At 36.9% G+C, this 15,970-nt stretch overlaps 1 protein-coding gene across 1 annotated transcript; it reads left to right on the forward strand.

Moving 5' to 3' along the window:
* The first annotated feature begins 11,188 nt into the window (after positions 1-11,188).
* On the forward strand, positions 11,189-14,517 carry LOC149247728 (uncharacterized). Its single transcript, XM_089445210.1, has 2 exons — positions 11,189-13,929; positions 14,077-14,517. The coding sequence occupies exons 1-2, from the start codon at positions 11,248-11,250 to the stop codon at positions 14,515-14,517; spliced, it is 3,123 nt and encodes a 1,040-aa protein (XP_089301336.1). The 5' UTR covers positions 11,189-11,247.
* Positions 14,518-15,970: the final 1,453 nt, after the last annotated feature.

The raw sequence follows: 15,970 nt of genomic DNA on the forward strand, positions 1-15,970 counted from the left end.
AAAAGTCCAATTTATATTGTAGTTCAAACCATGTAAAAGATATAAATTAATTTATTGTAAATGTTGACAAATATCGAGAAATGTGACATAACATTTACAAGTAATGTGGATTTTAAGTGTCATATTATTATTTTTTATAAAATATCAGAAAATTTAATTCAAATTTCAAATATAACTATGTAGTGATAAATAACACAAATGTTATAACATAATAAAATTTATTAAAAATTCATAAAAAAATAAAATAAAATAAAATAATAGAATCTATTAAAAATTCAAAATAAAAAAAATTAAAACTTAAAAATAAACTTTTAATTGTCAACAATTAGTTAATAGAATTGAATGCACATTTTCATTGGCACTCTAAACAGAAATTACTAAAATAAAAATACTCGAACATTGGTTCACTTTTCTCAGCTACTTTTCTATTCATCCATTAACTTTATATATCCCATCCCACCTTATTTTAAGTTAAAATTACCAAAATAAAGGAAAAATGGTAAATCATCAATAACATAAAAGCATTGCCAACATGAGCAGATCTCCAATTTGATATTATATTAACAACCACTTCATATGAAGAAAAATAAAACATAAATGTATATGGTAATTAAAACTATTTAAACGATATAATTTCGTCTAAAACAAACCACTCGATAAAAAATAATGTGTTCGAATTCACAAATGCTAAGCAGGGACTACAAATAAAAAACAATAAATTTTATATATCCAGGCATGATTCATTTCTGAAGCAGAATCACTGAAGCATGAGTTGGATTAAAAATACTAAAGATGTTGAAAATAAAATATTTTAAAGAGAGAATCATCAAATCTCCAACGTTGGGGCACCTTATTTACTCAACCAGCAAAGGCTTCCACGTTCTCAATTGCAATTCACTACCTACTTGACTGTTGAAATAAGTAAGAGATCGAATCACCATAAATACCAGTCATTTATCACGGGGAAACAGACGTGATAAATGGAAAAACTTCCCTCGACGAAAGCAATAGACGTCCAAAGATTTTTCTGAGCATCACACTTTTTCACTCGTTCCACATCGATCGCCTACAAATTCCCACTTCCAGAGAAAATTTTCTCACAACGTGTTCCAAGTACCCGTCTCCGCATCAAAAACTTTCGCACTTCTGTATGTTGCAGGATGCATCCATCCCTGTTGGTTCCACTTATTACCATAATTTTTATCCCCATGAAAACTCTATATTCTTCACAGTTTTGAGTCATGGAAGGCAATAGTGTCCACGTCTTCCTCCACATTGTAAACTTCTGTACTACCTACAATGTTATGCTCATCGTTACCGCCAAGGGAGGTAGATAAGTCGTTTCCACGAAACCGAATATGCAAAAAATAATCGAGCACACAACACGTCGGCTCCATGGCGCCATTCGCTACGTTGAAAAGCTTGAGTCTGATGCACCAGTACCATCTTCCCGCTGGACGCTGTTATTGCAGTAGCAGCCAGAAGAAACATACCAAGAAGCCAACCTCCCCGACATGGGCATTCATGTAATGCTTTGTTGAGCGCTCTCAAATTTCAAATTTGAAATAATGCTTTGTTGGGCGCGCTCAAATTTCAAATTTGAAATAATGCTTTGTTGGGCGCGTTCAAATTTGACATAGATGAGTGTGCCGCACACGGCATGTTTCATTCATTCACTGCTTTAATTGAGTCGTCCTGGAAGGACAGTCGCGGCGGCTCCGGGAGGCGGGCAGGAACACCGGCGCTGGAGGCGGGCAGAACACGCATCGCCGGAACTGGGTGAGGAGAGATGGATGCATGCTCATGATCAATGGTCCCAGTGACGTCAAGCTCCTGTCAAGTGAGTGTAAGGACGGAGCATTAACTTTCTATAAGGTCTGAAATAGGACTTGCCGCCATGTGGTGGTCCCGCCGCCTAAGGCCATCTAAAAATGTACGCACCATTAAAGCGCCGGCTAATGCATTCCGTAGACTTGGTTGGGATGGAGATGGGTGCGGTCCTGTGAAGTATGGGCCCACCCCCAACGATGAGTTAAATATATGGTTGTAAACTATACGGTTGGGTTTTGTAAAATCACATGGGACCATTGATCATGAGCATGGTCATATTATTCTAAATATTTTATGCAATATGTCATTATTAGCTTATATATATATATATTTGAAACTAGTCATTTTCTGATTTGCCCGTCATTATGACACTTTCTAAAATTATTGGCAAGTTACCAAAGACGTGTTTATTTTGAAATAAATCATATATGACAGCTAAAAACAGTGAAAACGTGTATACGAGCGTGAATTGTAAAGCCTGGTACTGATGATCAGTATGGCTACCGTCATAATTGATTCCAAATCGCTGCCCATTAAACCTCTGTACAGATGGCAGCTCAGAAAACAAATGATGGGTCAGAATGAACGAGACACTCAGGGAAATGGCGACTGAGATCAATGAACGCCATTGGGTATCAAGGACGCGTATTTATCGAGAGAAGTAAAGTTTCTTTTATTTATCAATCTTTGACTTTTACTTTGTACAGAAATTGAAGTGATCAACGTTTCATGGCAACTTTTTTTAAAAAGGGTGCGAAACCTTGGAAGAAGCCCGTTTCGGCTTAATTTACTAAACGGTAGATACATCTAATATATATAATATTGTTGTCTTATTAGATATACAACATAATTTTGTTATGAAACTGGAATCTGGGTGAGGAAGTTATCATTAAACTTTGCCAACTATCTCACAATCTATTTTCCAATTTTTTAATTGGTTTAAGAAGTGAAAATGTACACTGCCAATTCTGGCATGTCATTTATCTTGAGGATTGCAAAAAGGAGTCCTCTACAGAGGAGGCCGAGGAATTAATTGGATGACCAAAAGTAGTTGGAACTTGGATTAAAAAATTTCAAAAATTCTTACAATGGCAGTGTTTGAAACTTGTTTTTTTTGACAATGAAAATAGATTCAGCACCATCAAAAACCTCCTAAATACTTAAAATATTGAAATTTAACAACTATGACTTAGATGTAGAAAAATTCCCGTCAGATTTTGATAAAATCTAGCCTAAATTTCCATGATTTTCAAAGAAAAAAAATAAACTGACTGGACTACGGTTTCCAGAAATAATTGTACTGTGACATGAATGAAAGGTACTCTGCTCAAGAATCTTATACAAACCACCGATAATTAAGGTCTGAATTGCGTGACAAGTGCTCCTTCCAAAGAAAGCACGGTTGCTGTATCTTCCAAGTCGCAAGATTGTGGTATAATCGTTAAATTAAGTAGGAAAATTTGGTCCCGAGAAGCCGTCTTCAATCCAGAGAGAGAACTGAAACTATATATGATTGAAATCTGCTCCAGACCTAATTTCTTTAGTTGAATAAAAGATTGCTGCTCCCCGCCCATAATTCCGATAATCAATGTTTGAATTCCGTGACAAGGGCTCCGTTCAAAGACGCAAGGGTTGAATTCCGTGACAAGGGCTCCGTTCAAAGACGCAAGAATTACGTTACATTTGTTGCGTAACGCGCCGACTCCGAAGTCATGTCATCTTTCACTACTTCTCATAACCCAAAGGAATTAAGCATAGGAACGATTACCTAACAGTCAAAGGTTAATATAAATTATAGCCTCTTTAATAGCCAAATCAATTATCAACATAAATAAATATTTCCACGGCACGTTCATCTAGAATATCGAATTTTCAATCTATATTCCATGAATCTGGACTTTCATACCCGCTGATTTCTTTGTTCATCTAGAATATCGAATTTTCAATCTATATTCCATGCATCCGGACCTTCATACCCGCTGATGTGTATCTTTATAATTTCCTTTGTTTTGAAATTTCAAAGCATATATATATATATATATCATTTGATTTATGGTTATTGTTATCAGTAAGGACAACCATTCATTCTTGTAAATAATAATAATTATTATTATTTAAATTAATTAAAATAATTTTAAATTATGTTTTATAATTAAAAAAATTATCATAATATTTTATTATATTTATTTAATATAATATATTATAATATTTATTTAATAGAGTGTATTATTAATTTTGTTGATAAAAATACATATTAAATTTACTTATTTTTAAACTAAAAAATATTTTGTAAATTTTTTATTTTTTAGTGATAGATTGGTTTAAATTTTTGGGAAGATTTTCATTTGAATGCATTCCTTACATTTGCGTGGACACATGCATTCAAATGTGATTTACGCCGAAAAATCCTCTGAAAACTTGATATGGATCACATAAGCTTAAATTCAACAGATTGGTTTAAAATCAAATTTTCAGAATTTAAAATTATTTATTAAAAATAAAAACCTCTCATTTATTGATTTTTTTTTTTCAAATTTATTGATTGTTCCATAATTAATATTTTATTTAAAAAAACAGTTGCTATTACTTACTTTCCATGTTTTTATTAACCATGAAGCTAGCCGACTTAAAAAACAAAATAAACAATGTTGCATGTTACACTTATTTTTTATTATTGAATAGACTTGGTTCAATCATTTCACAACTCAATTTTAAATCATGATACAATATAAAAAATTAAATTTAACTCAACACTACAAGAAAAAGAAAAATAGGAATCTTTTGCGCTTACACTTAAGCCTTCGTGTAATTTTTTATTTTAATATACTAGTGATTGCAATTTTTTATATTAAATATTTTATTACACATGAATTCTTTGTCACATGATCATATCAATTTGATTTTTCTAACATAGAAATTCTACCATAAATTATTTATTTTGTAAAGATATTAGACATCGTAATTTCTCTTTCTTATTTTATCCCATAAACAAAAGATTCAATAAAATGTGGGTAACCAAATAAATCTTAACTTTTGTAACAAAAGATGATGTTAGGGCTAATGTTTCATCTAAAATTATGAATACAACTTATTTTTATTTGATTCCAATATTATTAAGTTCATTGATTATTTATGTTACATCCCTTCTTTTCATTATATTTAAATGTATTTCATTATTAAATTTATGAATTTCAAACATTCCATAATTACCATTGCTGTGTTTTATTATTAAATTTATAAATTTATTTTAAGGTTCAATAATCAAACTGCATATTACACTGGTTTTATTTAAAAATATATCAAACTTATTTTTCAATATTACCATGTATCTCTATATAAGTATCTATCTACCATGGTATTTACTCTATCCGTCTATGTTTTGAACACTCAACGTTAGTAGCCTTTCGACCTTAGTATCTACCATGTTATTTACCCTATTTAAATTTTATAGTAGTTAGAGTTATATATAACCATGTATTACAAATGGAAAAAAAATAAAAAAAAATTATTGAGAAACAAAAGTATGATGTTATTGTGTAATATGAATCGAGTTCTATTAATTGAATTTTGTACATAGTTTGATAATTCTTCTTCATATAAAAAAACTATTTAATTTTTAGTGGTAAAGAATATTTTAAAAATTAAAAATTTAATATTAAATTAGTAAAAATTAAATCTATCATAATAAATTAAATTTTTTATATAAAAAATATATTGGGATTTAGTGGAGAATGGTTTTCAAGAACCAGCAGATATAGCAACATATAATGCCTTATCTCAATAAGAAAGAGATGTGTTAAGGGGCAATAGTAAGAAGGATTCAAAATCCCTGTTTTATATCTTTTAAGCAGTTTATGAAAGTATTTTCCCAAGGGTTGCAGCAGCAATGAAGTCCAAGCAAGCATGGGACACCCTCCAAATAGCCTACCAAGGCATGGCAAAAGTCAAAACATCAAAGTTGCAAATGTTGAGGAGAGATTTTGAAACACTTTGTATGAAAGAGTCTGATAATATAGACTCATTTTTTACACATGTAAGTGGGCTGGTTACTCAAATCAAGTCTCATGGTGAGACACTTGAGGAAAGAAGAATAGTTGCGAAAGTTTTGAGAAGTTTGCTAGCAAGGTTTGAGGCCATTGTTGTGGCCATAAAAGAGACGAAGGATCTCTCACAGTTATCAGTGGATGAGCTTAATGCATCACTAATTTCACATGAACATAGACTGAATAGAGCAGCAAGCTCCTCATTGGATCATGCCTTCAAGACACAAGTATAATTTGGTCAAGGTCGAGGCAGAGGAAGATCATATGCTAGAGGAAGAGGAAGAAGCCCACACAAAGGTGGAAGAAGCAGCCCTTCAAGCTCAAATGGAAGAGGCAACAATCAAAATCCAAGTCAAGCCCCAAGCCAAAATCAAACACAAGATCAGAGGTATGATAAATCTCAAGTTCAATGTCATTACTGTAAGAAGTATGGTCATTATGCAAATGAATGTAGAAATAAGCAATATGATATTAGTAACAAACCAAGTGTAAATTTCACAAGAGAAAATCAGAACCATGATAGCATGTTTTTAGCTTGTAATGTAGCACAAGAAAAACAGAGTGATATATGGTATCTAGATTCAGGGTGTAGCAACCACATGTCAGGAAACATAGAAATGTTTTTTGATCTAGATGAAAGTGTGAAATCTTAAGTGACATTAGGGATTGAGAGCAAAGTCTCTGTCATGGGAAAAGGTAGAGTTAATATCCTAACAAAGAAGGGGGAGAAGAAATACATCTCTGATGTTTACTTTGTCCTCGATATGAAACATAATCTCATGAGCGTTGGACAACTCATGCAGAAAGGCTACAATGTCTTCTTCAAAAATGATGTGTGAACAATTTTGGATAGGCCTCCAAGCAGATAGTTGATTGCAAAGGTTCAGATGACAGACAATAGAATGTTTCCCCTAATAATAATATCATATTTGCAGAAAAAAGGTGCACAAGCACAACTATCTATGAACTCACAAGAAAATGGAAGAAAAGGGACAGCGGTCACACAAGTAAACTTTCAAGCAGAGGTAAAAAATGAAAACTGGTTATGGCACTTGAGATTTGGACATTTCAACTTCGGAGGTTTGAATTTGCTGCATAGGAAAGGCATGGTGAAGGGTTTACCACTCATAGAAAACCCAGATAGCATATGTGAAGGATGTATCTTGGACAAGAAACATAGAGAGACATTTCTAGCAGGAAAGTCAGTGAGGGCAAAGGCACCTTTGGAGATTGTCCACTCAGACCTATGTGGACCAATGCAAACACCATCAATTGGTGGTAGCCACTATGCATTGACCTTCATAGATGATTACATAAGGAAGACATGGGTCTTTCTCCTAAAACAGAAAAGTGAAGCGTTTGAGCGCTTTCGCCAATTGATCCAGGTGGATCTCGAGACACTAAGGGGATGGATAAGGCTCGAAATCCAAAATGGCAGAATGGAGAATTTGGTGGCATCAGTTGAAAGGGCTCGTCTTCCTGATCGCAGTGGCGCAAACGGTTCGTCAATCTTAGCTCGTATACAAAAGATAGAGCTCTTCAAAGTTTGGTATGGCAGGGGAGAAATAGGGCCCAAAGTGCACCACATGGTATCCCAGTCAGCACAGGGGACCCACATGGTAGCCCATCAAACTCCGACACATGGCAGCCCGTCATTGGCCTTCTAAACCTGAACTAGCAACAAGAAAACCATTTTTGAGTTAAAATTATATAACAAAAATTAGTTTAAAATATGGTTATATAAACCATCTCAAAACAAAATATATATTTTTACATTAACTAATATAAAAAAAGTTAATATAAATATATTTCATATAAAAACCAAACCCAAATGGGGGGCAACAAATATTGGTTTGTTAATGTATAGTTCAAACATACAACGCATATGGGGGAGACACTGTATGATATCATATAACATATATGGTATGTAAAACAAAATATGTAACCAACGTATAATGCATGGTGGAGTGGTTATAACAAAATGTAACCAACGTATATCTTTACATTACCCAAACGCATATGGTTGACCACCGAAACGGGCATGGCTTGGGTGGGCGGCGATGTGGTGGTCCCGCCCAGGGGTTAAATTTGACGGGTCCCCTTGCCCATCAGTGAAATTTTTTATGACAGTTTTATTTTTAGAAGGCTCGTCATTTGACTTTTAATAATTATTTTTATCAGTTTTATCTAAGTAAATACGAGGTTTCGTTAAGAGAGTACACAGTGAGAGACTAGGATTATTGCCATTTTTGCGTGATTGGTGGCTTATTGAATCAAATGCAATGAAGTTATGCTCAGGCATGCCTTTGCTTTGCTCGCATATGAAATCTAATAGTATGTCAAATCACTCTACCTTGAATTCCCTCTCAGACATGAGTTTTTGTGTACTCAAGAGTAAAGCCTATTGTCTTATGATTCAAAATTCAAATCTAATAATTATTGTTCAAATCTATGCTCAATGATTCCCCTTTTATCATCCTGAAATGTTACGAGGATTTCTCTTTTATCATCCTGAAATGTTAGAAGGATCTATGGTTCAAATTTAGGATCATGAATCTCTGCTCAGCGCGGCTTATATCATCCTGTGCTGGTATATAGATCTACAGATGAAGAAGCCCAGCCTGGACAATTCAAAATCCAAAATAACGGCCCCCTAAATGCTTAGCATTTCAGAAGGTGAAACCAAAATAGCTGGTCAAAACGCTTTGATTTCCTTTCCGTTTCCCAATCAGCAAACAACAACGCAGTCAAAGAGCCAGTCCTAGTATAGAAAGGCCAATAAAAGTAGTTTCATCACTCGAAATAATACTATTCGATAAAGCTTTCTTGCTACTTTTACACTATCGACATACTGCCGGAAGATCGATGCCTCTGTGAAGTCCATTTCCTGTGGTCCGCCTAAAAGGTCATGCATGTGTTCACTGACGAATCATCCAAGTTCTTTCCGTTGTAGTCTCCATAGAAATAATAATAAATCCTCCTCTTCTACTATAATGGCACTGCAGACACAAGCCAAGGCCAACACAAACCTGAAACTCTGGATGAAAGAGAGCATGCCGTCCGATAACAAGGCGCAACAATATATTTCAAACAAAGCGGGCAATCAAATTTGAAATTCAAATGAGTGCGGACTCCGGAGTGCCTTCACTGCAGCATGCGGTGTATATATATAATAATATATATATAAATTAAAACTTGTTAATTTTCAATATACCCGTCGATATGACTTTTTCAAATATTATTGGCCAGTCAGCGATGACGTGCAGATTTGGAAACCAATCGTATTTAACGTGTAAAATCTCAAAAAACGGGCATACGTGCGTCAAATTTAACCCCTGACTCCCGCCACCTAAGGCCATCTAAAAATGTACGCACCATTAAAGCGCCGGCTAATGCATTCCGTAGGCTTGGTTGGGATGGAGATGGGTGCGGTCCTGTGAAGTATGGGCCCACCCCCCAACGATGAGTTAAATATATGGTTGTAAACTATACGGTTGGGTTTTGTAAAATCACATATTTTATTTATATATGTGTTAAAAATAAAACCCATAACAACCAAACCATGGTAAATCCGCCCATGAATTTATATAAACTCAGATTTTTACCAGAGCTGGGAAGAGGAGGACTGCACGAATTTCGAGACACGAGTGGACACGCAAATCGAGGTAGTTTAATAATTTTTTAATGCAGGGACCATGAATTTTGCAGGAGGGCAAAATTTTCAACTTCTTAGAAATTGACAAATTTTATATGGTTTTTACACCACTCGTCGCCACGAGCGCAATGGTGCCGTCTGTTTATTCATTAGAGGTCTGCATTTTTTGTCATTTCCAGATTGCACGTAGAACCATGATTTCAGCGAAAACATGGAGCGGAACCATGAGCCATGAAATTTTCCCGAGGAGGTAAAATTTCACTTTGTCAGAATATGGTTGAGTTTCTACTTGTTTTTCATGGTTTTTCACAGGGATCCTAATGGTGAAGTTAAATTTGACATCTGAGCAGCGGATTTTTAACTCATTCCTGAAACAGAATCCTTGAGGAATCCCGAGGGAATCTAAAAGATTCTTTGAGCTCTGAGTTTTCAAATTCTCAGAATTTGGATTTTGGACAGTCGTTTCAGCATTGCTCGACGCCACAAATATGATGGTGTATTCAGATTTGTCTTTCTCTCATTTCTTCTTTCAGTCACTTTTCTAAGCGTAGTGCAGATGTCTATCTTCATGTGCGAACAGTGTTCTTCTTGCAATCGATGATGTGAAATCGATGTTTCAGCAAGCTTCAGCACTTTGACAGCTTTTGCTTCTGATGGCCCTTCGTGGGGAGGTATATGATGTGCTCATGTACTTCTTCATTGTGGCCCAATGTAATGTATGAATTGAGGGGATTATCAGGGGATTATTCTTTTCATTTCTTAACTATGGGATAAATTTATAAAATTCTAAAATTTCAATATATTTATTTTAATTTTTTAAATTTTAATACATTTACATTAACCATTTTCAGTGAATCATGAAATTATGAGAAAGTAATTTTTTGCCAAGTGAGATTTGTGAAGCTCAAAATGTATTTTAAATATATCGTGCAAAATATTTGCTATGGGGAAAAGGGGTATTTTAAATATTATGTGCAGAAACATATTTAACAAAAATGCCAATCAAATTAAACCTCGATGTTATAATGTATAAAGTCGACTTTGTTCCTCCATTCATATGTGTCTTCATTTTTTTTACTCTAATTTAATTATAATTAAACCAAGCAAGAGTATCTAGAATGCAATATTTGTTTAAATGTGGCAATTACTTCATACCTTTCAAAATTCAATAATTAAACTAAGCAGCGCTAGCTATATGGCCTTGTTCCCCGTTGCCAAATGTTATGAAATTTTATCTTTATAACTCATTTCTTATTATTTTTAATAACATTAACATTCATCTAATAATACTTATTTTAAATATTTAAAAATATTTCATAATTTTTTTTTTTATCTTCTACCTTATCCTAAACTTAAAATTAATAAATTGTATCATTTACCTTCTTAATGGTTGAAACAACAATTTTGATATTTAAAAAGAAATTTTAAAAAATTATTTAAGAAAAACATAATTTAATACAAGAAGAAGTAGCCTAATTATGCATTATACTCGGCATGAGAGATAGGGTCAAAGTTGTTTTTGGATCAATGACGGGAATTTGTATGGTCTGAGAGAGAGTCAAAGTTGTTTTCGGGTCAAAGACGACATGTATATCTATTCAATGTATGAAATACTACTGCTCTGGCCAGTATATTACCTAATACCCTGTCTAGTTTTACTTACAGTTTCGCTTAATACTCAGTAATCCAATTCGTCCTCCTCTTCCAGTTTCATGAACCATGCAGCAGAGTAGGATGAAAATGCAAGGATATAATTTTATGTGTCTCATAGCATTTCTAGTTTCCAATATTTTCCAGTATTTTGGCAGCTTACCTGCACTCATTTGTTGCGTTAACGCTCTGTCGGAAGATGGAACCGCCCTTTTACAAATCAAGTCATCCTTTGTGGTTCCAAAGAATGTTCTTTCAAGCTGGACAAACGATGTGGATCCATGTAAGTGGGAAGGTGTGCAGTGCAGCACCCATGTAAGGCGGGTTATTTCAATTTCCCTACCAAATAAAGGTCTGTCTGGCCGTCTTTCCAGTGCAATAGGAAAGATGCCTGCCCTGCAGAAGCTCGATCTTTCGGGCAATAACTTGTCGGGTGCTATTCCTGCCCAAATAGCCAACTGCTCTCAGCTTTGTCAACTCAATCTCGCTAACAATTCCTTCACAGGCTTCATCCCTCCGGATATCGGGAACTGCAGCCTTCTTACCGTTCTGAATATCAGTACCAATGATATTTCTGGTTTTATTCCCTCTGAACTGGGTAATCTCGTAAGCCTGACTACTCTGTCGTTAAATACAAATAAACTCAGTGGTGTCATTCCATCGTCTCTGGGAAGGCTTGCCAATCTCGATACCATTAGGGCAGAGTCCAACTACTTCAGTGGCTCTGTACCACCCGAAATAGGCAATTGCAGTAAATTGCGCATCTTGATCTTGAAAGAATCAGGATTGCGAGGAAGGATTCCTTGGGAAATTGGGAATTTGAAAAATCTTGTTATGTTGTCCCTGTTCGGCAACAATTTGACGGGTACTATCCCTCGTTCTATCGGCAACTGCAGCGGCCTTGAAACCATTGCTGTTTACAAGAACTTGTTACATGGTACGATACCAAGGGAGATAGCTCGGTTGGAAAATCTGAGACATCTATGGTTTTATCAGAACCATATTACAGGCTCAATTCCTGCAGGATTTTTCAGTGGACTGCTAAAATTGGAGTCGTTTGATGCATCACACAATAATCTGAGTGGGGTTATACCATATGAAATGGGCAATCTGAAGAATTTGACAGTCTTGCACTTAGCTTTCAATAACATGTCAGGGTCGATCCCCTCGTCCTTCAGCAATCTTACAAACCTGCAGATCCTAGATCTATCTTACAATAATTTTGAAGGCACTTTGCCTGAAGGAATCGGCCTCCTTCCCAATCTGACAATGTTGTATCTCAGTAAAACCATGTTCAAAGGTCCGTTGCCTGCTCGACTTGGAAGCTCTGGCAACCTGGAAGATCTTGATTCATATTCAAGCGGATTAAGCGGATCGATTCCCTCTGGACTATGCAACGGTAGGTCTTTGATTCATCTTGCCATCTTTGATAACCGAATAGAGGGGAACATCACCGGCCTTCTACAAGACTGCGTCTCATTGCAACGCGTCCGGCTGCAGAACAACCTCTTCACGGGCTTCATACCAAGTAATATTTCTATGCTCTCGGTCTTGTATTACCTTGAGATTTCTGACAACAACATCCATGGAAGTATACCTTCTTCCATTGGACGGTTGCAGAACCTTACAAATCTCCTCCTTGCCCACAGCAGTCTGAGTGGTGCCATTCCTCCCGAGATAGGAGAGTTGAGAAATCTGGGAAAGCTCAATTTGAGCCGCAATAATCTCAGTGGAACCATTCCTCCAGAAGTAGCGAACTTAATTAATTTGGAGGTTTTAGATTTGAGCGGAAACCGGTTGGAAGGAAGCATACCGGCAGCCTTGGTCCATCTTACGAATCTGTTGACATTAAACTTGAGTGTAAACGCATTAACAGGGAGAATCCCCAGTTCCCTGGGGTATTGCAAACAATTAAGCGGCCTATACCTGGCTAGAAATAAGCTGAGCATGACCATTCCTTTGGAGATGGGAAAGCTTGCAGCCAGTCTCAGATATGGGTTGGATCTAAGCTGGAACAATCTATCTGGATCTCTTTCTCCTCAGATAGGAAACTTGAAGTTCCTTGAATCCTCGGACCTCTCCCATAACCGCCTGTCTGGTAATATTCCTCAATCTCTCACAGATATGGTAAGCCTAGATCATTTCAACTTCTCTTTCAACCTATTCACAGGGGCCATTCCTTCATTAAGGGCATTTTTACAAGGCCCGCAGAATGCATTTGAGGGTAATCCAGGCCTTTGCGGACCACCAACAAGGAACAGTTGTTCGGATTCAGAAGTAGCAGGTAAAAAGGAAGAATTAAGCTCAGCCGAAGTCGCAGGGATTACCGTTGCCTGTATTGGGATCCTAACTATTCTCATGCTTGCGCTGCTATACGTTTTAAAAGCGTCAAAGCCGAACAGTAATAGACACAGCAAGTGTACTATTTTTTCAGGAGATGGACAACTCGGTAGAGTCCAATACAGAGATATAGTGGAAGCTACAGACAACTTCAGTGATGATTACGTCATCGGCTCTGGCACATCCGGCATGGTCTACAAGGTGATGATTCCAGGACAGGACAAAATCCTTGCTGCCAAATGCTTAAAATTAGCAAATCATCATCAGGACAATATTCAATATCGCAGTCTGAGGCACGAGATCGAATCATTGAAATACGCCCGTCACAGAAACATCCTGTGTCATCGGGAGACAAGTGCTATTTCATGGACTATAGAGTCATTAATGCACCATCTTTACAGCGAAATCCATGTATGTATGGGATACTGACGCGACAGGTACATGGAATCCCATGATTTTCCGGCAACTATGCTCCCCGCCTTTCCCGGCCGCTCCCTTCCAACCTGTCACACGGTGGATATGATAGTACACCATGCTCATTGAATGCAATCTCTATAGTCATTCAATGCAATCGCCCAATGTTGGTGCCCAAAATTTCAAAATTCAAATGTTATTTCTGCGCCCAAGGTGTTCATGAAATTTCTGAAACGAAGTGAAACGAACACACCACAGAGATTTCGAATACCTACAGGGGTCTCTCCTCGCATCATGGTCTTCCAACGCTCTTCCGGTATTGGTTCCGCCATACGAGAGGCCGAGAGTTGGAGGTGCCAGTGTCAGGAAGCAGAAGGTCCCAAGTTCAAACCCGAAACTTGCAGTGATGAAGAAGGTCACCAGTTCGAACTCACTTGCATTGACGGCGAAGGGCGCAAGATCGAACCTGACACTGTCAATGCCCTCCAGAAGCCGAAGTGTATTGAGGGAACAAGCCTTGGCTTCCTGGCGCTTCGAGCCCTCCGATACAGCCAAAGTCCTCCCAGCGGGACATGGAAATCGTAACAAGGATTTTCCAAGCCTCCCTGCATGGATCGTGAAGGCCTAACAGCGAGACATGGAAATAGTAACGAGGGCGCTGATGGCGGAATTGGACTCTCGAGCAGACGAAGGAGCGCTCACCAGGACTTGAAACGAGAAGAATGCCGTTCTTTTCACGAGCGAGGTAGTGTCATCGTCCACGTCCAGTTGTGACCTGGGCAGTCCTTCCGAGAGCACTGCCGAACAAAAGGCAAGCGAAAGCGTGGAAGAGTCAGATTCGGTGGCAGACCAGTTTGAGACTCCTGGGATTCGAACAGAGGCCTTGTCAAAATCACGTAACAATCGAAGATCCACTCTGTCCCTTAATTATTTGATATGCAAACAGCGGACGCGAAGGGGAAACAGAGCTCCGATCACGATTATGACGACAGATCCCCTGATTTGCAAGCAATGGTGCAGCGATTGCGGCGTTTCCGCGCAGGGCCGCGCCCCCTCCGTCGAAGCACCGCCAGAGCGGCGCGGCTAAGACCTTACAGAGCCTGATCCATGCTTTCGTTCAAAGGGATTCTATAATTAATTAGGATTTTTGACGTGAATTTGCCACCGACGAAGATGCTAGAGCATGGTGGAAAAATGGTAGACTTCCAGGACAATGAAGCATGTGCAGTGCAGAATCTGTCCATGGTGTTTAAGTTGCAAACATTTTGTGTGGCAAGGAATTGCACGGGGAGCAAGATCAAATTCATTTGCATGCACATACTTATAATGTAAACTTCAAGAGCATTTTTGCTAACATGGGAATAGTGCATTTCTCAGTGTTGAACTAAGTGTTATGAATTCGATTTGTAGCAGCTAAATTTACACAATTTGGTGGCAATTGAATGCCACAAATTAGTAATTTTAAATGCCATTGCTCGGCATTTTTGATAGTTTCATAATTTCTTCCACGGCAGTGAGTGAATTAATAAGCACCAACACATGATTTCCAAACTTGCTAATAAATTCGAAAGAAGTTATAATTGAAATGGGTAAGAGACATAATTTTGCCTCTCTTGGCTTTTCTATTTGGAACATACCACTTTTAAGTATTTTCTAAATTACTAGGTGGAAAAGTTTAAAAAAAATGGTCTTTCCCTATCTTTGTTGCCTGGGGCACCTAGTTACTCAGGAACAGAGTCATTTTCAAAAACACTAATATTTGCATTTTTCAGGGAATTCACCTAAATCCAAAGCAGAAAAAAACCTGAGAATAATACAATTCCCTGGCATTTTTCTCCGATTGGGTTCTTTGATTGAGTTGCACAAGAAAACAAAAGTGATGGGAATGATAAAACTAAAAGCAGGACATGGAACAAATACGAAAATATAACTAATTGTTTTTTAGGCCCTGTATTTTCTAGAATCCAAGCAGGACATGGAACAAATACGAAAATATAACTAATTGTTTTTTAGGCTCTTATATTTTTGGCTAATCTAA

Source organism: Pinus tabuliformis, chromosome 7 (genome assembly GCF_031772625.1).
Source record: "Pinus tabuliformis cultivar Carrire ecotype Pingquan chromosome 7, CPIR1, whole genome shotgun sequence".
Taxonomy (NCBI): domain Eukaryota; kingdom Viridiplantae; phylum Streptophyta; class Pinopsida; order Pinales; family Pinaceae; genus Pinus; species Pinus tabuliformis.

What these genes read in the sequence shown, in the direction of transcription:
- LOC149247728 (XM_089445210.1), top strand. Translation starts at nt 11,248, where the DNA reads ATGCAGCAGAGTAGGATGAAAATGCAAGGATATAATTTTATGTGTCTC. An exon ending in ATCTTTACAGCGAAATCCAT is followed by an intron (nt 13,930 to 14,076) that starts GTATGTATGGGA and finishes CAATCTCTATAG; the next exon opens with TCATTCAATGCAATCGCCCA.